Raw genomic sequence first — 24,556 nt, forward strand, 5'->3', positions numbered from 1 at the left:
TTAAAAAAATATGTAACGTGTTTCTTTTTTAGTGAACAAAGTTAAAAAGGAGATTAATCACAAACAAGTTACATTAGAATAATGTTATGGTTGAGACATAAACGCATAGAAGTAAGGAATTCCCTCATTAACAGCTACTGGAGTGTAAGGTGAATCTCCCACATTGTATGTGGCCCATGTTTTGCTCCAGTAGGTCATATTATTTTTTAATTATTGTGTCACTGGACATTTATTTATAAAAATTACATAAACATCTGATTTGAGAGTGACTTACACTCTTCTAATTAGGACCCAAACAAATTAAATCATGTCTCCAGATGCTGTGGACTCTGGTGGAGATCTATATATTCATTCCCTCACTTAGGACTTTAGGGTTAGGTGGGGTTCCACTAGCTCCCCTGTTTTGATGGGTTTATGGCTCAACCTTGATATTATTGTAACGTAGTTTTTTGTGTTTAATGTTTCTTAGACTTGGTTTTCCATTGCCAGCATGGAAGGAACCGTAATGCATGAGTTTCAGAGGAGAAGGTAGCAGTCTGAACCTGCTGTGTGGCTCGATCAGCAAGCGTGAGTATTAACGCTAGAGCTGTCAGGCCTTGTGAAAATTAATGAAGCCTGACGGTTACAGAGTGAAAGGTCAGAGGCAGAGCTTGCTCTTACGTAACATTTGTGTTTTGTTGTGTCTAACAACATTTTCAACAAAGAAGAGCTTTTATGTGTGAGCTTTAGATTTATAGCCGGACTCTGCAGGTCCTGGCCTTCACTTCTCCCTGTGTGTAGCCTGGTGTTTTCCTTGCATAAAACCAGAACAGTTCAACTGTTTGCTCTTCTGCCTGCCTTGATGGATTTTCCATTTGTTTTTTGAGCTACCTTTCAGCCTCCTTCCCAATCAGATAGTGTTTTTAACAGGTATTTTTTGTGAGTGATTAAAAAATATAATGAGTAATAAGGTTGTTCATCAGAAGGATTTACTCACTAGTATTGAGCTATTTCTAACTTCTGGCATTTGTATAACTGTACTGTGGTTCCCTCTTTTGTGGGTTAGATAATGTATGTGAAATTTTGGACAAGGATGAATTTTGGACAATTTAGGTAATGTATGTGTAATTGTGTTGTACTAGTGAAATGGATTTTGAATCTTAGATTAGCAAAAGGTTTCTCACGCCAGGTGGAAGTTGTTTTGGGTACGAGCTTTCATTTTATATTTTCACATTTAAAGATAAAGGTATCCCCTGTGCAAGCACCGGGTCATGTCTGACCCTTGGGGTGACGCCCTCTAGCGTTTACTTATGGCTAGTTCACAGGTGCAGTGGCTTCTGATTTTAACAACCTCTGTCTTGCATTTTCATAATTTGCACTGAAGAAGCACACTTCTTCATAGAAACACAGCCTAGAAGGAGGGTAGGGCATTTTAACATTGAAATCCAGTGACACTGCGAATATTTGTACCATCCCAGTCAGCTATTGGACAAGACATTCTCTTGAGCTTTCAAACTATGCATAGCAAGCTGGCCTGAGTTTTAGCTGGAATCTACAATAGTGTTGGATCTAACAATTTGGAAAATCCTGCCTTCATAGGAATAGGTAAAGGTAAAGGTATCCCCTGTGCAAGCACGGAGTCATGTCTGACCCTTGGGGTGACGTCCTCCAGCATTTTCATGGCAGGCTCAATACAGTGGCCTTGCAAGTGCCTTCCCCAGTCATTACCGTTTTACCCCCCAGCAAGCTGGGTACTCATTTTACCGACCTCGGAAGGATGGAAGGCTGAGTCAACCTTGAGCTGGCTGCTGGGATTGAACTCTCAGCCTCATGGGCAGAGCTTTCAGACTGCATGTCTGCTGCCTTACTGCTCTGTGCCACAAATTTATGCTAGCTAATTGATGCTTGTCAAGATGTACTATTTTTACTTTGAATATAAGTTGACCCCCCCCAAAAAAGAAAGAAGACAGTACATACAATCGAATGGCCCTGAATTAAAGACTCAACTCCCCTCCCCCAAATGAGAGGCTAGCCGGGGGATAGTATGAGTAATCCTCACTCTACCAGCCTCTTTCTTCCCCTTCCTTCCAGTCCTCTCCCTGCCTTCAGCCTCACTCAGACCGTTTATGCACTGGAGGTTTCATTCCAGGCTGCAGGCTGGAGTTTTAGTTGTGGCAGGTTGCACCACCACTTCCTGCACCCACATGGGGGAGCATTTGGCCTGGTGCATCTCATCCACCTCCGATCTGTGCTCCTGCACGGGAGCTGGGGCAGTGAAGTTCCCAGTGCATAAACGGTCTCACTGGTACCCCCCCTCTCTCTCACCTCTCAGAATTCAGAGTTCACCCTAAGAAAAGTGACTTTTCACCTGTTGCAATTCCTGTACCAACTAATGAGATGGTGGGTGTCTCCTTAGCTCAATGCCATGCAAATGCAATTATGGTAGCTTTTGGAAGGCTGAGTACTATTTATGGTTCTACTCCAGGAGTGGCTGGGGAGGGGGCGGGAAGTCATTTTGTCCTTTTGCTTGATCCTTCCTCTTTGCCTGTAGCCTCCATAAGCCCTTCCATCATATCAGCTGTCCCCGATACAGCACAGATCAGTTTTCTTTCTTCCTCATTCCTTGTCCATGGAAGTACATAAGTGGGGCTACTGGGTCACACGAGCTGCTTCCAGCTCCTCCTCAATTTAACAGACAGGCTGACTTTTCTTTCTCCAAACTTTCTCACTTGGCTACTGAAGGATATTAATAGGATAGACTTTGTTATAAAGTCTTAATATCTTGAAAGTTTTCAGAGTGTCTGGCAGCTGAGTGCATGTGGTCAGGAAACAACAAAGAAAAGCACATTCTGCTTGATTGTACTTAACTAAGAACTATTTATTAGTATCAATATATAGGACACATAAATGGTACACAGAAGATTCCTATTCTAGTCTAAATAGATGTATGGTGAGAGATTTAGGATGCACCCCTGAGCTATCCATGTTACAGGCTTGAAGGATGGAGAAGAGAGAGAGAGACTGCAGAAACAGGAAATTACCCTATAGTTTAAACAGGTCAAGTTTAAACAGCTGCTTGTCCAAATCAACAAATTGTGCTGAAGTGATTTGGCAATTTGTACAAAGTTGATTCAGCCATTTAGGTTTTGGGGGGAATGGTAGTTTGGACCAGATCCCTAAAGGGAGTCTTGTCTTCTCCACTGAAAGGAGTGAGTTGTTGTCTTTTGAATCTGTATCTGTATTGCATCAGGGTATCCTGTATTGTACAGGAGTGTTATTTCTTGTGGTCTTAGTCCATTTCCTCTACATTTGTTCCTTTCTCTATGTTTTTGTTACTTTTTTTCTTTTATGCTAATACTTATCCAGTTCACATATGGTTCCCAGTTTACTTATGGCTAGTTCATAGGTGCAGTGGCTTCTGATTTTAACAACCTCTGTCTTGCATTTTCATAATTTGCACTGAAGAAGCACACAGCCTAGAAGGAGGGTAGGGCATTTTAACATTGAAATCCAGTGACACTGCGAATATTTGTACCATCCCAGTCAGCTATTGGACAAGACATTCTCTTGAGCTTTCAAACTATGCATAGCAAGCTGGCCTGAGTTTTAGCTGGAATCTACAATAGTGTTGGATCTAACAATTTGGAAAATCCTGCCTTCATAGGAATAGGTAAAGGTAAAGGTATCCCCTGTGCAAGCACGGAGTCATGTCTGACCCTTGGGGTGACGCCCTCCAGCATTTTCATGGCAGGCTCAATACAGTGGCCTTGCAAGTGCCTTCCCCAGTCATTACCGTTTTACCCCCCAGCAAGCTGGGTACTCATTTTACCAACCTCAGAAGGATGGAAGGCTGAGTCAACCTTGAGCTGGCTGCTGGGATCGAACTCTCAACCTCATGGGCAGAGCTTCAGACAGAATTTCTGCTGCTTACCACTCTGTACCGCAAGAGGTTCTCTCTTCATAGGAATAGCAGATGCAATTACTATTTATAAGTTCCTACTATTGGCCTGACTGTTGTAGAATTATAAGTAAAACCAAGTTCTGTCCATGTCTTAGAGACTAATAATACTGCTACATTAAAGTGAATTTTAAAAAGTAGTCACAGAAACAACTGGGGAGGTTTTGTGCATCTCTCACAGTAGTGGTAAATGCAGGAGTAGTTGTACAGTTGGTTGCACATGTTGCTGATTGTTTATGTATACTGACCTCTCTGTTTCACTTCAGTGCTAATCTGTGGATAATTTTAGTTTTCATACATTTAAAAACATAATGCAAACATATAATGTTCTTTATAAGGGGTACTTAACATGTCCAGTAGCTTATGATTGCCTTGCAGGGGGGGGGGGGTATGTAGTCGCGCCTGTTAACGACAGAGGCACCACCATTTTTGGCAAAAAATTGGTGAAAAGTCTTTATTAACTGGAATGAGCATGGCATACCATGGGGATGGAAAGGTAGCTAATGTAACCCCATTTTTAAAAAATGGTTCCAAAGGAGATCTGGGCTCATCCCCCGCAATGGAAATTAGTGCCCTCGCTGATTCTCAGGTACTCTTCCCACAGATTCTCTTTTTATATCTTTTAAAGCTTATGAGCTAAAGGGAAATCTTATTTGTTTGTTTTTTCCTAATTTGTATTTAGAAATAAATTCAATTGAAGCCAATTGGATTTGCTTTCGAGAAAATTTTGGTACATTGAACGGACCCTTTTTTCATTCTTGTTTTTGTGGTGTTGGTTTTACAGGGGGAGAAATTGTTTGTAGTTTGTACCGTTTGTACTTTGCTAAAGCAAAAATAAATAAATCTTTTTCTGTTTCATTTACCTGAATCCCAGAAAAGGAAAAGGAAATTGAAATTCAAGTTCCAGTTTTCCCACCAGGCTGTACAACATTATGAAAGCATTTAAGCATTTACATCAAACTCAACTCCACAATTAAGGATGGAATTAAATACATCCATCAAGAACCATGCAGGAATTCTCATGATTATAAAAAAGTATAGCCATGGGCATATATTGGTCTAGTTAGCATATCTAGACATAAATTACGAATTGTTTGGAAGAAATTTTTCAGCCTCTATATGATAATATATACATTAAGAAATTGTGCTGGGTTTAAGACAGTTTAAAATAACATGAATGTGCCTGTGTCTGGATTTAAAATGAACCCAGGTTCTGCAGGGCCTGTAAGATGGCAGTCTTCCACTTGGCATTTGGTTGAGGCCTGGGTAGTATGTTTTGGAGCCTATAGCTCCCCCCCCCAGGCCAAACATTGCCTGTGTCATCTATTAGGACAACCGCAATTGCTTTCAAAAAAGTTGAGGGTTCGCATGGGAAATTTAGATTGCTGATTGTTTCTGTCATTGGTTGTATTAGAGGTTTTTATGCTGATTTGATGTTTTTATGTAAACCGCCATGAGCTGGCAGGATGGAGAGTGGTGGCCTGTAAATACAATAATAAATAAAATATAATAGCTTCATGATTCGTGAGGAAGAAAAGGTGTTCCAGCCACCTTCTCCATAGAGTGGAAAGAAGAATGATCAATATCTGCATCCAGATCAGAGAAGACTAGACCTGGAAAAATCCCTATGTAATATGATCAGAAAGAAACATATTTGGACAATAACATTATAATGGCGGGGGTATTCCAAAATTTGTAATTTGAGGAAATAACAAATATCTTATTTGTATAATTCCTAAAAAACAAAAAGTTACAAACAAATAAATAAAATGAATAAACCTAAATATTTTTGAGTACAATCCTTTAGTGAGCATGGAGATATCTAGAGTGGGAAACTATTTGTTATTCGCTTGTATTTTTCAAAATCATGAATGGCAAATGTTAAGAATTACATAACTTTTACTGGAATAATTCCACATTGAGGAATGATGCCTAGAAGAACCACAGGGAGTGTGGCCACTGAATATCACTAATCAAATATTTCCATCTGTCTATGATATCCTGTTCTGTCCAGGCATAAGAAATTTAAAGTAAACCTAGCAACCTGTCAGAAATCTGATTTTATAATGATTTTATGATGTATTTTTGCTTCTTGCCTTGTCAAAGTTACAACTGTTGTAATTTTTGAGAAAACTTTCCTGTGGTTTTGAGTAGGGATATAAATATCGCCAGAAATGCTTGAATAAATAGTAAGTACGGAGATTCTAGTTTGAAAAAGGCCTGAAAGGCTTTAAATTGTGATGTTAAAACAGTGTTTTAAGGCAGGTGACAGCTATTCCATTTTATAGTAAATAGATACTGGCATGGGCTTCTCAGCATATCTATATCTTAATGTTTCACCAAAGTTTCACAGATGTAAGTCTATACTCAAGTTCCGTATTGAATAATGTGCATGCATAATTATGCGATCCAAGTACATTCCAACACATTTTCAAAACATTAAGCAAATGAGAGAGTTGTTATACTTTATCCTAATTTATTAGCAATATATTCATTAGCAGTATATTTGGTAGTGTTAGAAAAATTGGGAAGGGGGGCATAAAACGCCCAAAATGAATAAAAAGTAACAGTAACATGCATATGGAACGTCTGATATGCTTGCTTTAGCTCATGGATAGGCACCTGTTGAGCATAAGAACACCAGCCCCTTTCTTCAGGTAGGGGTAGAATGTGAACTTGTCCTCCAGATATGCTGTATTTTGGAAGGACTTCACAGGTGGTGGTGGGTTTTTTGGTCTGTGTGGCTGTAGTCTGGTAGTTTTTTAGTCCCTTTGGCATACTTTAGCATTGAGAGATCTCTATCTTGCCATGCCCTGCATCTGAAGATGCCAGCCACAAGTACTGGTGAAATGTGAGGAACTATGCTACACAGCCACACAGACCATGGCCACACAGCCCACAAGACCCACAACAGCCAGTTGATTCTGGTTATTAACAATTTTAACAATTTTCTTCAGAGGTCTTAGAAATAAAGTGTACCTGGCAAGCTCAGAAAGAGGCCTCAGGCTAAACCATTTTGTTCTGCACTTTCAAAGGATACAGATGAGCTCCAGCCTCTTTTTGAGCTTGGATCTTAGAAACGAGGAAAGCTTGTCTTTGACCCCCTGAGCTTATTTGGAGTGTCTCCAGAGCACAAAGTGCAATCATATAGGAGACTCAACCTCCATGGGTGGGATCCTAACAGCTGCTGGTTTTGCCAAGGCTTTGAATTTAAGGTCTTCAAACATTTACACAGGTGTGTCCAGCTTCTCCTGGCCACTCAGCTGGGAACCTGGTACTCCAACCTGCCTGCTGCTGGGGGGGATCATGGGTTGCTGAACTGCCCCCACCAGCAACTCTGGGAGTCCTGATCCATGTGTATGCCAGCCAGGAGGGTCCACCAGTCCCAGCACTTCCAGGGGACAGCTGAGCCAGAAACAAAGAGACCTGCAGCCCCCAAGCTGCTGCTGAGACCACCCAAGGGTGTTGCAGAGGCTTTAGATGTCTTAGACCTTCCTATATGTGAAGCAAAAGAAAAGTCAGGTTTATTAGCAAGGAAAATGACTAAAGCGTATGTATAGGAGCCTACAAGCAGTTTTATATATTCAAAATATTAATCTATGTAATCTTACTAGGAATGACTAAAGGAACAACTGTATATGCGGCTGTCATGAAAATGCAGGCTGAGTTAACATCCTATATATAATTGGATTCTAACCCTTAAAACTATGTAGATAATTTATTTAAACTTCTTCTGCTTCTCAGTGTCCTGTGGGACATAATAGAAACTAAACTGAATATATGTAAAGTAAAAGAAAAGTAGAAATGTTTATAGTATTTTTAAAAAGCACAAAGTAGAAAATGTTTATATATTATATATATAATAAAAAGTGTCTACAGCCTCATGCGAGATCATGTCCAAGCAAGATTATAATAACACTTCTAAATAATCCATTGTTCTGTAAATCATTTTCATCTTGGTGTCTAACAAAGGAGCCATTCCCCATCCTTTTCTTTCCTTATTGACTCTTCTCTAAGTTCTGCCAAGAGTGTTAAATTTATGCATTTCAGGTAGAGAGAAATCTTACATTCTGGAGTGGCTAGTAAGGGTATCATGTTTTGGGATAATGCATTGAAGTGTGGACATATATAGCAGTGGTCCCCAACCTGCGGGCCGCGAAGGCCATGGCGCCGGGCCGCAGCTCCCTCTCCCCGCCCCCCCCACAGTAAAAAACTTCCCAGGCCGCAAGCTTGCGGCCCGGGAAGCTTCTTACTGCGGGAGGGTGGGGAGAGGGAATCAGTGCGGGCGCGGTGTGCGGGCGCGGCCCGATGCGCGGGAGTGGTCCGCGCGGGCACGGCCCAATGCCCTGCCGGTCCCCAGCCTCAGAAAGGTTGGGGACCACTGATATATAGGATCACAGCAAGAAGAAACAAATATGGGTATGTTATTATAAACAATCCACCTGTGAATAGCTATTCCATTCCTTTGACAGAGAAACTTGATTGCTAATTTGAATCTTTTAAAGACAGGAAAGAGAGATATTATGAACAAAGCTGTTAATTTTCAAGGTACTTCTAGCTTTGCCACTGAAAGTGCCTAACATAAAAGCAAATTCCACATATTTATTAGAAAACAGATTTTCTTACAAGGTGGAGGTGGTAAAATGAAAGGTTTTTGGCATCTTGCCCAAAAGGATTTGTATCATCTTAATCAGCTTAAAGTGAAAGGGGATCAAGGCAAAGGATCCTTCTGCTAAAGGTATTGTATGTTCTTCTACCATATCCTGGGAGAAAGAAAAAAAGCCTGAAACTATAGAGAAGAGACCAAAAAAGGTTGGAAAAAAAGAACAAAATCCTTATATAGAGACCTACAAGTTTGATCCTGCAAAACTTGTAGAGGGAATCATATCCCCTGCCGTTGGTGAGATCTGTGAGGCAATCAGGGTCTCCGGGAGCGGCTTCTGGATCTAGTACTGAGTCCTGGGCTGGGAGGCTATTACCACTGGGACAAGCAAAACCTCTGGGCTTTTATGACAGCTGCTGCCAGATCTGGCACAGGCCCTGGGCTTTCCAATGGCAGCATGCCCAGTGTGGGTCCTGGGCTTTGGCAGCTGCAGCCTTCCTAGCACAAGTCAAAGGTGTGCTGGAGGGATCATGCCCAGCATGGCTCCTGGCTGTTTTTCTTTGAAATTAATTCTCAAAAACATTTAACCTGCTGATGCCTCAATTAATGCAATTTTATTGGTATCTATTTTCATTTTTGAAATTTACCTGTAGCTGTTGCATTTCCCACCCTCAGCTTATATGAGAATCAATATGTTTTCCCAGGTTTTTGTGGTAAAATTAGGCGCCTTGGCTTATATTCAGGTCGGCTTATACTTGAGTCTGGCTGCTTTCCTTAATTATTTTGCTTTTTAAAAATCATCTTCTAACCTTTGATCATGTGAGTGATAGGAACTCCCAGAGTTAAGCTTCCTTTGGGATCCACCATTTCCACCCATAGCATTTCTGTAAATGAATCTATTTCACTTAGATTCTCAATTTTACTGGACTGTATACCCTCTCTGACATACAGAGCCACTCCACCTTCCCTCCCTAGCTTTTAAGTATAATTTATATCTGGGAATCATTGTATCCCTCTGATTATCCTCATCTCATCAAGTTTCTGAAATGTTCACATTGTTTCTTTTCTCCTCTGACACTAAGCAGCTTCCCCATTTTTTCCTTGGACGTAGCATTTTCATACAAATACCGTATTTGCCGGCGTTTAAGACGACTGGGCATATAAGACGACCCCCCAACATTTCCATTCAAAATATAGAGTTTGTTATATACTCGATGTATAAGTCTACCCCCTCTTCCGCACACCTTCCACACACCAAATAAAACGTAAAACAGCATCAGAAGGGGGGGGGAGAGAGAGAGAGAAAGAGAGAGAGCCAAAAAAAAAATGAATCGGATTAGTGATTACCTCCCTTGCCCCAAAAAAAGGCGAGAGGAGAGGGGTAACACTCTCTCCCCCCCCCCCCCTCTCTCTCTCTTTCAAGTTGAGGCTGCTTTTGTGCACGGCGGCGCCTCTGTGCATTGAACTGAGACAGCTTCTTCTGCTTATTTAACTGCAAACAAAGAGGGAGCGAGCAAGCGAGCGGAGGGCAGAGCAAGGAGTAGCGTTCCCTGCGCACCAAGCTTTCAGGGCTGCCCCAGCACCGGGCTGCCGCGTTTGCTCTCTTCCTGAATGGAGGCAGCTTCAAAACACCAGAAACCGCAAAAGGGAAAGGGAGGGGGAGCAGAGGTTGGCACTTCCCCCCCAGCATCCTCCTCCTTCTCCACTCCTTCACCACTCGCTCGCCCAGCTGGGCCTTTGGGAGCTCTCTCTCTCCCCCTCCCGTTTCAGAGTCTTATGTAGAAGGGAGGGCCCGTCACTGCTGCGGCGAGGTGGGGCGTGCACGCAAGCACAAGTTTGGCGGGCCCAGTGAGTTCCGAGCCGGGAGGAGTTCACAAGACAGCAGCAGAGTTGGTGAGCCCAGTCGGGGGGGGGGCGTCTCCACCTCGGCACCGCGGGAGCATCGGGAGACCACTATGAGCAGCTATATCTATCCCAACTGAAGTGCACCCGGCGTATAGGACGACCCCCCCCCACTTGGAGGCATGTTTTTCAGGGGGGAAAAGTCATCTTATACGCTGGCAAATACGGTAACTATAATTCCCTAGACATGTTAGGCTTGCAGCCATCCTCCTGTGGCCTCCAGACCTTGCCAGGAAATTAATATTGTTTGTCATAATCTACTTCTCTCTAGCATAGTAACAGTAATTTTCGGAAGGCCTTGTGTGTGTTTTTTTTAAGTGGTACAGAATTTGTAGATAAGTGAAAGAAGCAGCTTTAAGCAGGTGGTGAGCACTGTATGAAAAAGGAAAAGAGGGGCAGGGTTGCATAATAGTTCTTTTTCTACTGTACTGAAACCTTCCATTTTGACTCAAAATTTCTGTGGGCAAAATTTTGATGTAGCCCAATTACAGAAGGCTGGCCTAAGTAGAAGCCAATTATTCATAAGGGCCCATGAAGATTATTGTAGGGTGTCTTGTAGTTACTTATGCATACATTTTCTTCTGATTGTGCAGAGTTAAGCAACTTGAAGATAGGAGTGAAGTTTACTTAGTGACTCCCAGGTTCTTACAGAGACTCACTTTCAGCTGAATCCTCAATATAATATATACTACTACAATAGCTAAGATAACACTCTTGCTATGTAAATTAATCTCAAATAATTTAGCATTCCCACCACTCCATAATTCCAGTCGCTAATAGATAAATATGCAATGGAGAATATGGCCTTTGCCCTCTTACCAGTCTTTACTTGCTTACTAGGAACATGGCAGAAGGGTCAAAGCATGTTAAGTGGTAATTAAGTGATCTAGAGTTTCTGTCTGAATTCTTCAGAGACCTGAGAGTGTTTGGGAACATAGCTGCTTATATTACTTCTTTAACATATTTTTGCTCTGTGACACAGAGTGTCTGTGAAGGCTTTTTCTTTATACTAAAATGCTTATAGATCCAGTATGCCCTTAAATTCAGGATATTTTGATGTAGGATGCAGGTGTACTAATTAATTGCTTTTTTGTTGTCCTTTCAGGAAACCTGCCATATGAATATAAAATAGTGATTGCTGGAAATCATGAACTGACATTTGATAAAGAATTCATGGCAGATCTTGTTAAACAGGATTACTACCGGTTTCCCTCTGTATCCAAATTGAAACCAGAGGATTTTGACAATGTGCAGTCACTTCTGACAAACAGTATTTACTTGCAAGACTCTGAGGTAACCGTCAAAGGATTCCGGATATATGGTGCCCCTTGGTAAGTCCCAGTTAAAGCTTTCTTAGCTTGTATATATGATTAGTTCAACTATATTTCAGAATTCCTATCACAGATATTTCTGTGAGATCTATTGAGAATGTATATGAAAATAAATTTTAATTTATTTGAACATGACAGTGAAATGTACACATTGATGTTTTTATGAGACAAGTGGGTACCCACAAGGAACTTACGAGAAGGGGGCATCCATTCCCACTGCCTTTCCTTCCTTCCCTCCCTCTCTCCCATCCCTTTTCTGTCACTCATGCCCATTACATTCTGTCTCCCCACCCTGTCATTCATACCCACTTTGTTTTTTGTCTCTTCCATCCCTTCTTCCTTGTCCCTCATGCCCCCCTAACTTTTTGTCTGCCTGTGCCCTGTCCCTCATGACACCTTGCCATACTGCTGTCTAGCCCACCCTCAGACCAACCATCCTTTCTCCAGTGGTCCTCAGCAGGGCAGTCTTGACTCTTGGGATTCAGCTCCTCCTCCTCGTGGACAGGGTCATAAATTTTGTCACTCCACTAGGGGGAGGTACTCTTCCGACTGCCCCACTCTTCAGCCCTGCCACTTGAAGAGTAGGATGTGGATCGTCAATGCTTGGCAGCTCTGTGAGATTCCAAAAGGAAAAAAACAGTTTGATTGCAGCCGTGGAGGTTTCCTCACCAGAGGGCAGCCTTGGAGGCAGAGATAATCGGTCTCTCCGGCAGCAGGGAACTTCCAGCTCTCAGAGTAGGATCATCCCCCCTCCTTTCCTTACTTTCATTTGGAGAGTTCGTGTGGCCTTTTGTTACCTGAGTGCTTGAGCTCTCAGCTAGTCACCTGATTGGCCGTTGGAGGCTAGTCCCTTGATCCGCTGTTGGAGCCCAGCAAGGTCAGGGCCTTGTCTCACAAGGAAGCAGGGTGTGGCTTCTCTTTTCTTTCGGCGGGAAGAGCTTTTGGCGGCAAAAGTGCTACGGCAGCGAGGGCAGATTTTGTTGAAGGAACTATTCTCAATAGTATGGCTACAAGTCTGGATCTCCTCTCTCAGCTAGACAGGCTTCTCTGGATCCTTCTCTGGGGTTGGATTCACAGACCCAGATTCCCAATCTCTCAGGGGTTAATGCCCAGGCCAGCCTTCTGACATGGATAAAGGAAGAGATGCAAAAGGAGATTAAGGAGGCTGTAGGGAAGGCCATTCTATAGACCACAGGGTCCCTTAAGAGGACTCCAAGGCACCATTCCCAGACTGCATCTTCTTCTCTAGGAAGTTGCAGGGAGGCAGTTGAGGAAAATTTATCCCCTTCTGTCTCCAAAAGGGCCAGGTTTGATGCCATCATAGGTAGAGAATATTATGGGGATGAGCAGGAATTGGTGCCTGATCAGTCAGAATTGTCATGACCCAAAGAGGAAGGGGATCCTTCAGAAGAGGCAGAGCCTCAGGTTACAACAATGCAGACTAGGTTCTTTCCTCAAGAGCTGTTTCACAAGCTTCTGCTCAAGGTTTGGAGTATCTTGGAGATGTAGCCAGAAGCGAAATAGACTGAGGTTCAGGACCCAGACCCCACCAGCAGGCTCTATTAGGGCCTTCCCTAAGAAGATTCTTATGTGCCAGGGATGCCTTTTCCTTCTGTCTTTAATAAGGCAGTGCAGACTGAATGAAAGAATCCTGCCAGGCCTGAATCCCACCATAGACAGATTTTATTCTATGTTTCCAGAGGCAGCTCAGCATTTCAGGCTGCCCATGGTAGATGAACGAGTCTCTGCTCTACCTTTGTCCTTCCCATGGAGGACAATGATACGCCCACAGGTCCCTGAGACAGGAGGATAGAACAGGCAATTAAAAAAAAAATTGAGGGAGCCTCCACAACCCTTAAGGTTTCACCTGCCAGTTCCATTTTTGCCCAGGCAATTTTCATATGGTCTTCAGAGCTGTCAGGCTCAAAAAGAAAAATTCCTAAGGAACTGAAGGATGAGCTCAAAAAGATTGCCCTCACAGCTGCCGTTTATGCAGACACCTCGCTGAATGCCACGCAGCTGTCTCCTAGAGCAGTGGTCCCCAACCTTTTTATCACCGGGGACTGGTCAACGCTTGACAATTTTACTGAGGCCCAGGGGGCCCACTGGGGAGCGCTGCCAGCAGCAGCTGCACAATGCCATGCCCAGGGGGAGCCTCAGCCATGGCGGCTGCCGGGGAACACCAAAGGTGAGATGACAGCAGAGTGGCAGAGCAGCCCCCAAGGCAGCAGTCAGGGAGGAGGACGAGGAGGAGGAGGAGGAGGAAGAGCTCATTACAGCTGCTTTCTGAGGTTTGCCTACGACAACTGGCATATAATACAGGACACTCATGTTCAGGTTAAAGTTGGTTTCCAGGATCTATATGAAGATCCTAGTATTCTTGATGACCCATCTGCAGGGTCAGGGAGTGTCAATTTTCCCCAAATTGACCTGTTAATAAAGTCCCCTTCCAGTAAGGGACGAAGGATGTTCAAGTCATAGTTGCTTGCCTTCAGGAGTACAGTTTTGTGAAGAACCTAGAAAAGAGCAACCTGGTTCCCTCCCAGAGGGTTTCCCATTTGGATGTAACAATGGACACTGGGCTGGACATAGTTTTTCTGTCCCAAGAAAGACAACAGAAGATCAGGTTGGCGATCTTACAGTTGAAGTCTCAGACGCAGGCTGATGCAATGTTCCTGGACAGTCTGCTGGTAATGTTGGTGTCTTGCCTGTAGTGGTCAGATGGGCATACCTTCCTGCTCATCCTCTGTTGAGTTTCCTAAGTCACATATCCAGGAAGGTGCCATACTTGATCTCTCTTCTGGAAACCTTGAAACAAGAGCTCCTGTGATGGATGATGCCCGCTCAATTTTCACTTCGGGATTCAACCAGAACGGTCCTCATGATGAATGTTAGCCTGCTGGTTTGGGGGACACACTCTGAGGGAGCCATGGCTCAAGCTACATGGTCCCAGAATTAGACATTTTACAGCATCAATTTATTGGATCTGGAGGCCATCACGTTGGGCCTGCTGGCTTTTCAGAAGAGCTTCAAAGCAGAGACATACTGATCCATATGGACAATATGACTGCAAAGGCCTATATGAACAGGCAAGGACCCATTATGCACGGGGGTTTTAGCGCACATTCGGGGTGGAATGGCGGCGACTAAAATCACCGATAACGCACGGTGCCGGCTGCAACCGGCCGCAGCTTTGGTGCATGCCGCCGAAAAAGCCGTGTTCGCGAAACGCGGAAGAAAGCGCAGCTTCCAGGTGACTGGGGCGCAACCAGAAGTGGCGCCCGGATCTCCGCTTGCATAATCGGTTACTCTGGGTTTTGCCGCCATCGTGCTCTGCCCCGTGCATAACCGGTGTACGTCGCGTCTTCCCCCTCCGCGTTTTCCATGTGACCTGAAATTGCCGTTTCGGCGGCCGTGCATAATGGGCCATTGGGGCACAAATTCCAGAAGACACAGCCAAGAGGCAAATTCACCTTCAATTCATTAAGGCTGGGCATCTGGCTGATGTGGAAAATGTGGCGGCAGACTGGCTCAGTCGAAGGAAGTTGGACCAGTCAGAATGGAAGCAGCACACAGAGGTGTTTTAGCAGATTTGGCACAAGTTCAGTCAGCCAAAACTAGGATCTTTTCGCATCTGAATGAAATTTCCAGCTACCAGTGTGTCATGAACCCCCCTGATTCATGCCATCCTGCTCCCCGCCGACCCTGCATATTCTCACACTCCCATGCCTTCTCCGGCCACGACTGGCCAAGGCCATAAAGCAATAAACCTGTCTCCTGAGAACTTCACTCCCTTCCTTTCCCAGCGGGTGAGGAGCCCCAACGTATGTATCAATCTTACTGTAAGTGTCCTTGCGGAGACAGCAAAGTCTCAACAATGTGCCAATCTCCCGATAAGGCTCCGGGCCATCTGGCAGCCTGGGAACGGATCCCCTTTTGTCACCTGTACTCACTCTCCCGCCGAAACCTTCTGGGTCCCCCTCCCTTATTTGGTGAACCCTATATCTACCCCCTCTGTCCCCTTTGTACTTTGTTATTATCAAGATCTTTGCTTAGGAAGATCTTGGCATGCTTTAGCTTACTGTGGACTCTGCTCAATAAAGCTCTACTTTGGAATTTGCAACCAACTGTTGGATTCTTGATGCGCTTTCATTTGGGACTCCACAGGCTGGGCTCAGCCTGATTCCTGACACAGTGTTCCTCTCATAGGTTAAGTCTCCACTAGCACTAGGAGTAGACACCCTAAGCCGGTGGTCCCCAACCACCGGGCAGCGAAGGCCCTGGCACCAGGCTGCGGCTCCCGCCCCCCCCCCCCCCGCAGTGAGAAACTTCCCAGGCCGCAAGGGGGGAGAGGGAAGCATGCGCGTTTGCACCATACATGGCCAAAAGTGTGCATGCACGGAAGTGCCGCGCATGCGGGTTTTGGCCACGCATGGCGCAAACTAGCATGCGCAGCCGGGCAATCGTCCTCCCCGCTGCCGCCGGTCCGCAGCCTGTAAAAGGTTGCGGACCACTGTCCTAAGCTACAAGTGGCCCAGAACGCTTTTGTATGCACTCCCTCCTGTTCAACTCACCCCAAGGATGGTCCAGAGGTTTATACATCTGAAAGTGAAAGTGATCCTACTGGCCTCCCTTTAGCAGAGGGCGGCTTGGTTCCAGGATCTGAAGCTATCAGTACCTTCCTGGATATCTTGGAAGATCCCTGTCAGGCAGGACCTTCTGTCACAATGACCAGTGGTATACCGAAATCCAAACCTCCTTAAAATCACTGTGTGGAGATTGAGCAGGGACAACTCAGGAAACTGGGGTACCAAGAGAAGGTCAAAGATACTCAAATAGCATCTAGAAGGGCCTCCATAGATACTCTATTAGCATCCAGAAAGGTATATAATAGTATACCCATTAACGGTCTAGGCCCCACATATCTAAGGGATCGCCTATCACCTTATGCCCCCTGCATAGTCTTGCGCTCAGTGGGTATGAATCTGCTGGTGGTCACCAGCCCACAAAAAGTACACCTGGCCTTGACCAGAGCCAGGACCTTTTAGGGCCTGGCCCCGACCAGGTGGAACGAGCTCCTGGAAGAACTGAGGGCTCTGATGGGGGTTGTTCAGTTCGAGCTCTTCCACCAGGCATTTGGTTGAGGCCGAGTGGCATTAAGATCAAGGGCCCCTCCTCAGTTTATCCGGGACATCAGGCTCTCCTCCCTCTACATCTTTCCCCCATAGGCATCAGATGTGGGTGTTTTTGAACAGAGGGTGGAGAGAGGGATAGTTGGTCATCAGACTTCAAATGGTTTTAGTTGAAGATAGTTATATTTTATTGTGGGGTTTTTAATGTTGTAACCCACTGCAAGCCAGCTTGCTAGGAGTGGCGGGTAATAAATCAACAACAGCAACAATAATAATACTTGGCAGGTCTTTTCTACCTGGTGTAGTACCAAGGAGATAGATTTTGGCTAATATTCCTCAAGTATTGGCCTTCTTACAGGACAGTTTGGATAGAGGCCTCAGTATTATCACCCTTTAGAGCAGTGGTTCTCAACTGGTTTGGGGTCGCCTGGACTCTTTGTCGGGGTTCCCTGGTTAGCTGTTGCGGTAGTGGTGTCAGATGGGGGGCAGCGGCCGCCATTGCAAGCGGTGTCAACCGGTGGTGGCCACAAATGGTGGCAGCGGTGGCGGGTGGCAAACGGCCAGTGGCAAACGGCAGGTGGCAGCAAAGCCATTGCAATGGCCGCCTCCATGCTGCCCAACCGTTGTGCACGTGCGTGCACACGCATGCTCGCATGGGCACACTGCCCATACGCGCATATACATGATGACGACCCGGCCGCCGCCACAGTTGAGATCGTGGCATTGGGGCGGTTGAGAGCTGCTGCTTTAGAGGCATATAGCAGCCATCTCAGCAGTATGAGGAATGAAGAAGAAGAGTTGGCTTTTATATGCCGCTTTTCCCTACCCGTAGGAGGCTCAAAGCCTTCCCATTCCTCTCCCCACAACAGACACCCTGTGAGGTGGGTGAGGCTGAGAGGCTGCCCGGTCAGAACAGTTTTATCAGTGCCGTGGCAAGCCCAAGGTCACCCAGCTAGCTGCATGTGGGGGAGCGCAGAATCGAACCTGGCATGCCAGATTAGAAGTCTGTACTTCTAACCACTACACCAAACTGGCTCTCTACACCAAACTGGAAATGAAAGCTCCTTCTCTCACCTGAATATTAAGAGATTCCTTAGGGGAATTTCTATGATAAATCCGCCTCCGGTCCACTGGTTTTTCATGTGAAACCTGAGCATGGTATTACAAGCCCTGGTTAAAGTACCTTTTGAGACCATGGCAGCATATCTGTTGAAGTATCTTACCTTCAAGACTTCATTTTTGGTCTGCATCATTTCAGCAAGGAGAGTGAGATTCAGGTGCTCTCAATGGATAAAGAATTTTGCGTGCTTCACAATGACAGGTTGGTCCTACCAGAAGTAAAATTGGCATTCCACAGTGAGAGAAGTTAGTCTTTCCCTTGTTTTATCCTAACCCTATCAGTCCTCAGGAAAGAGAGTGACACTGTTTGGACATTAGGAGGGCATTATGATTTATTTAAATTTGTTTCCTTTAGAAAGTGTTCTCTTGGCAAGAAAGTTTCCACTTCCACTATCAGTAGATGGATCAGGGATTGTATACTTCTGGCCTAAGTCTATGGGAATGGAACTCCCTGTTGGAATGACAGCTCATTCCCTAAGGTGAGAACCTACTTCTGTGGTTTATCGGGCCTTTCCATCTCTGCAAAGGATCTGCCACTTGGAAATCTGTGCACTTGTTCACAAGGCACTACAGAATAGATAAGCTGGCTGCCACACAGTCTGAGTTTGGCAGAACAGTTTTGCTGTGAGCAACCTAGACGCCAGTTAACGGACACTAACATTGGCATCGGTGTACATAACTTTGTAGTTACTGTAGTGAATTTACACCAAGTAATATTCACCAAAATAGTGAATTTACACCAAAAGTAATGAAGAGGCATGGCCTTTGGCTATATTCAGACTAAGGCCATTGACTACAGTTAGCAGTGCTATGTTTTGTAGGCTGGCTTGAAGCCAGATGGAACCAGGACTGGAACAGATGAGTTATCCATAAAGATTCAGAGTTGGGTTGCTACTGCTCTTTCAGTCACTTAGGGGCACCCTAAGTTGCTATTGGAAACCAATTGTCATCAGTGGGACCTTTTTTGTGGGTTCCCACAGGCACAATTCTATTCTACATTCTTTTCAATTTCTATGTAAAGCCCTTAGTTCAATTATCATCAATATGCTCATGGTTCCTAGATCTACATATCCTCATACAAATCTTGTGCTGATGCAGTACAGGTATTAAAGAGCTGACTGGCTGTTGTGGTCAACTGACTAACGCCTAAAAAAACAACAGTAATGCTAATTGAGAAGGTCTTGAAGTACATTGTGCTCCCTAATTTCATGGAGTTCAACTGGCCCTTGCTGACTCAGTTAAAAGACTTGGGTTATATTGGATCCAGTCTTACTATTGGAGAAACAATTTAATGCAGTTGCAAAAAAGGCTTTCTCGCAACTCAGCCCGTAAAATGGTCTCTTACCTCGATATCGCTGATCTGGACATCTGTATCCATGCCACAACAGCATCAAGACTAGACTATTATAGTGCACTATACATTGGTCTCCCCCCAACTTGGAAATTCCAACTGTGTAAAACATAGTAGCATCTCTTAAATGAAGTGTCTTTTAGTTCTGTTAAAGGAAGACTGTTAGTAGAAGGGACTGTTTGGAGCCAATCTCATACTCTTCAAGGAGGACATTGTAAACCTTGTTCTCCTTGCTCATTAGATACTGTAAGTACTTGGGTTCTTTGTTGCACTATGTCTCAACTGACTATAGTAGAGTTTCTCTTTATTTAACCATGAGTGTTTATGTGTAGTATTTACAAGAGAAAAAAAGATAGATGACTGCTGTCCACAGTTTTTGGTAGGAATATTTGAAATGAACATTTAAAAATGATTTTTCATACCATTGTTTTCACATCTCATCATCTTGCAATTTAAGATGGATTTTCTCCTTTATTTTAAAGCATCAACAAAACACCACAAAAACAAATCACTCTCATGCAAGAATATTTCTCCATATATATATATATAAGCTGCTCCAATGTTTGTCTGCACTATCAGCACCTTAGGTTACTCTATAGCTCTGCTGTGAATAAATCAGCAGAAATATGTGAAATCTTTCATCTTTATGTGTGAATGGTGGGGTACATTGCTGCCTCACACAAGAATAGTTTCTGCAACTGTGGAGACCATACTGAAAGCCAAGGCCCTGAAATTATAGTGGCATCTGATTATAGTATGGCTGAGTGTGTGTCAGGAATGGAATATCACACAAATTGCACTGATAAGATGCTTATCAGAGTGCATCCCAGTGGGATGCTGTCTGGATACTGGCAGCAGTTCAGATATGCCATAGTGTTACACTATGTATTGCTATTATTGATATTACTAGTAGGACTTCCTATTGCTGGGTACTTTGATGAGCCTATCTCATCTTTTCTTTGATCTTTAGGGGAAGTTATCTGTGCATATATGGTGGGAGGGACATCCATATACTAAGTTCCACATTTTCTTTCCAATTTGAAAATAAAACTTGGATAAAACAAATTTTTACATGTTTTCTGCAGTTTGTGTACTTTTAGTCTGATATTTTAACCATTGTTAGCTGTGAGGCCACTGGTGAGGCAGATGGAGGGGAGGCAGATCTGATCAGAGATCAGTAAGGATTGTAGTTGCTAATAATGCATTTGGACCAAACATAGAAATAGGATTACTTTGCAGGCTAACTGTTCCATTACCCATCTAAACCGGTTTTTCTTTCTTAAAGGCAATCAGTTTGTCCCAGCTGTCTGTCGTTTGTTTGACTCTAAAATTCTCCCCCCAATTTCATATGTGGATCTCAGGTTTTAACAAAAACATGGAGAGGTTACAGTCTGTCTTTTTCTGGCAGATTTTGAGAACTCCAAATTGCGTCCCTTACTCCTCTTTATGTCTTGAAACTGGACATAATCTTCTTGAAACTAAGGCCTGGATTTTCACCTTTAAATATTGGCTAAAACTGCATTTTAGGGTTCGATCAGATAGCCTATTGGCCTGTTTACTGAGAGACTCTTTTAAATTTATATGGTTCTCTACCATCCTGACTACACTCCAACAAATTGGCATTGACTACGATTACATCCTATCTCTGAATGAACCTTCCATTATGTGCCAAATCAAACAAAGGCTACTTGATCACGAATTCCAAAAAATCCATCCCACTGTCCCAGCAATTTGCTCTCCCCGTGCGCTTGGTCTCCAAGTGAAGCACGGGATAATGCCGGCTTATTTCCATAATTTGGCAAATCCCCTCTATCGCAGAGCGTTTTCGCTTGCTCGGCTTAACGCCTTTCCATCCAAAGTATTGCAAGGGAGATATGCCAAGATCCCCTTTGAAAACAGACTATGCACCTGTGAATCAAGTTCTCCTGACACCATCCAACATATCATACTGGATTGCCCCTTGTTCACTCAACAGAGAAGGCATATCATACCTCTTATACCAAAATGGAGAAACCATTCAAGAGACTTGGTTTGCCAATTTTTACTGAGTGATAAGGATGGCGACGTCACTTTTATTATGGCTACATTTCTGTCCTCAGTTTTTAAACTTAAACTGTCCGATGTATCTTGACTGTCTTTGTATATCCTCCTAATCTGCTTTATGCCAATAAAGGTATTGTATTGTAATAATGCATATAGATATTTTGATATGATCATTTAAAAATACGATGTGGGAGTTGTACCTACCCTTATATGATTCATTTTCCAGTATAAACCCGTTAATTATTTTATACTTGAAAATTCCAATTCAAGTTGGTTAATCCCAGAAACCAGACTGTTGCCTTGTAAATTCTAATTTTTAAATGATCTTGCCAGTTGCAGAAGTCAGTTGTAGGGTCCCACCCTATGTCAACTGCCGAGCTTAAATGCATGGCAAGTACATCTGTCAGCCTGTATATAACATAGTATGCCACTCTGTTGGTGGGATATGGGCAGCGGGGGCGGGGGAGGAGTTATTGGGAGGTATTTTAATATTTGCCTGCCATCTCGTTGCTGTTATACTGTTTTATTGTTAATATATGAGTACCCAGATTGCTGGGGGTAAACGGTAAAGACTGGGGAAGGCACTGGCAAACCACCCCGTATTGAGTCTGCCATGAAAACGCTAGAGGGTGTCACCCCAAGGGTCAGACATGACCCAGTGCTTGCACATATATATGGGGGGGAGTGTGTTGATTTATTGTATTGGGGCTACTGAGCTGATTTTATTCTGTAAGCTACCCCAAGCTGACTTTTCTTGGATGCTTTAGGATGCTTAGGGCTGATCCTGCGTTGAGGAGGGGGATGGACAGGATGGCCTGTATGGCCCCTTCCAACTCTATGATTCTATGCACCTGGCGTATAGGGAGACCCCCCCACTTGGAGGCATGTTTTTCAAGGGAAAAAAGTCATCTTATACGCCAGCAAATATGGTATTTGATTCATTTATATTGTGTCTTTCTCCTCAGTAGGGACCCAAAATGGTTTCTATTCCTTTCTCCTCCATTCTATCTCCATAACAGCCTTGTGAAGTAGGTTAGACTGAGAGTGTGTGATTGCCCCAAGGTCCCTCAGTGACCTTCCATAACAGAATGAGAATTTATACCTGGGTCTTCCCATTGTAATATGAAACTATAACTACTACAGACACTGCCTTTTGTGGAATGGCTGTTCTTGAACAATACCAAGCAGTTGGGCCAGAGTGGGTCATGCAAGTTGAGTGGTTGCATGCCACCTTATGGTTGTTGATGGTTCTGGCCTCTGTGAGTTCTTGTCAATCAAAGGCCAAAATAGCCCTGGAAAGGCTCTGCCCCTCTTCCTGCCATTTACTGACGGAAACCAAGTTTTGTGGAGTCTGGCAGTAGGGTTGGGTGCTTTGATGCCCGAAGTGCCCCACCCTAGTTGGCAGTACTGCTTTTGTTATTGGGGGTTAATCTGACTTTTTAAAAATAGATTTCAGATTTTTTTTTCCTGCAAATCTGCGGCTTTTCTTAGATTTGTAGAAAGATCTGTCTAGTATGTTCATGACCCCAAACCTAGATTTAGATATCAATAGAGGAGACCATAGAGAGGACAATTTGTAATTCCACGAGCCATTCTCGGGAATAGTGGGAAATTTTTTTTGATGATGATGATGTTGGGAATTAGATATATTGATGCTCATAACAATTCTTAATTTTAATTATGATCAGAGTACTTCATAGCAATGATACTTGATTCACAAGGCAATCAAATATTGTGAATTTGGGAGATTGTCAGACTGAGACAGTTCCAACTGAGTCAAAATATTTTTTAACATGCTTCTGAGTAATATGCGTACTCAGTAACCATGAATCATATCTTCATATTCTTGTTTAGATTCATTTGACCTGGCCTAATTGTTTAAAAACCCTTTAAATGCTTATTGTGTTTTCTAATGGGTCAAGACTTTAATAATAGGCGGTTTTACCTTTTCACTGGAATTATGTGCTAATGAAATCCTGGTAATGCATTTCCATGTCAAGTGCAGTTTTGTTTATTACTGATAGCCAAGCGTCATAGTCTTAATCTTAATCTTAATACAGAAGCTATAGAAATTTTGGTTTCAGGATGAACATAATCTAGGTACTCTGAATCAGGTTGATAAACTTAGATTTTTTAAAAAGAATATTGGTTCTTGTTTATTGTCTCTCTCTTGTAGATTTGCTGTAATATTATACAATGGCAGCTGCTATTGAGCAGGTGCATAAGCAGAAAATATCATTTATAAAATATGGCATCAAAGCTGTTGCAACTTATTTGAAGGTTTGGTTTTAATGCTTTGTGGTTTGATCATACTGAGACGTATTGTCTCCTTTGTTCCCTGAATCCTTCACTCTGAATCTAGCTTTCTGTAGATGCATCAGAAGTTATTACATTTTGCAAACTGCATGCATGAAAGTGGGCTCTTTCCTATGAAATATTAAGTGAAAACAAATCAGAAAAAGATGTTCCCTTAACCAAAGTCTCTTAGCACTAGAAATAACTGCAACATGACTCTTCCTGCAGCAAAAAACACTGAACTCTTAAGTGCTCCTTATTTAGTCTTTCTCTGCTGGGATTTCTAGGGCAGGATACCAACACAGTAGAGATTTTATTATACAAAGAAAACTTGAGAACGACCCCAGTGCGGTTCTCTAATCTGACTTGAATTAAGGATGTAATTTGTGTCAAACTATGTTAAATATGCAAGAGCCTCTTGTGGCGCAGAGTGGTAAGGCAGCAGATATGCAGTCTGAAAGCTTTGCCCATGAGGCTGGGAGTTCAATCCCAGCAGCCGGCTCAAGGTTGACAGCCTTCCATCCTTCCGAGGTCAGTAAAATGAGTACCCAGCTTGCTGGGGGGTAAACGGTCATGACTGGGGAAGGCACTGGCAAACCACCGCGTATTGAGTCTGCCATGAAAACGCTAAAGGGCGTCACCCCAAGAGTCAGACATGACTCAGTGCTTGCACAGGGGATACCTTTACCTTTACCTTTATGTTAAATATATGTGTGTAGATTGTTGGCTGATGTGGGAACTGAGAAGATGGGAACATTTTAAGACTAAGGACACTCATTCCTTCTTTGTGCAAGTTATTGCTTAATCTAAAGTAGCAGTTTTCAATTCTTCTTTATCAGCTCT

At 43.6% G+C, this 24,556-nt stretch overlaps 1 protein-coding gene across 3 annotated transcripts in view; it reads left to right on the forward strand.

The window, feature by feature from the left end:
- MPPED2 (metallophosphoesterase domain containing 2) overlaps nt 1-24,556 on the forward strand; it is a 197,174-nt gene that overhangs the window by 80,318 nt on the left and 92,300 nt on the right. For all 3 annotated transcript variants that reach the window (XM_077321960.1, XM_077321963.1, XM_077321962.1), the window contains exon 4: nt 11,548-11,773. In XM_077321960.1, the coding sequence (XP_077178075.1) occupies nt 11,548-11,773 (226 nt within the window). The remainder of the gene's footprint in view (nt 1-11,547; nt 11,774-24,556) is intronic.

This window comes from Paroedura picta, chromosome 2, assembly GCF_049243985.1.
Source record: "Paroedura picta isolate Pp20150507F chromosome 2, Ppicta_v3.0, whole genome shotgun sequence".
Taxonomy (NCBI): domain Eukaryota; kingdom Metazoa; phylum Chordata; class Lepidosauria; order Squamata; family Gekkonidae; genus Paroedura; species Paroedura picta.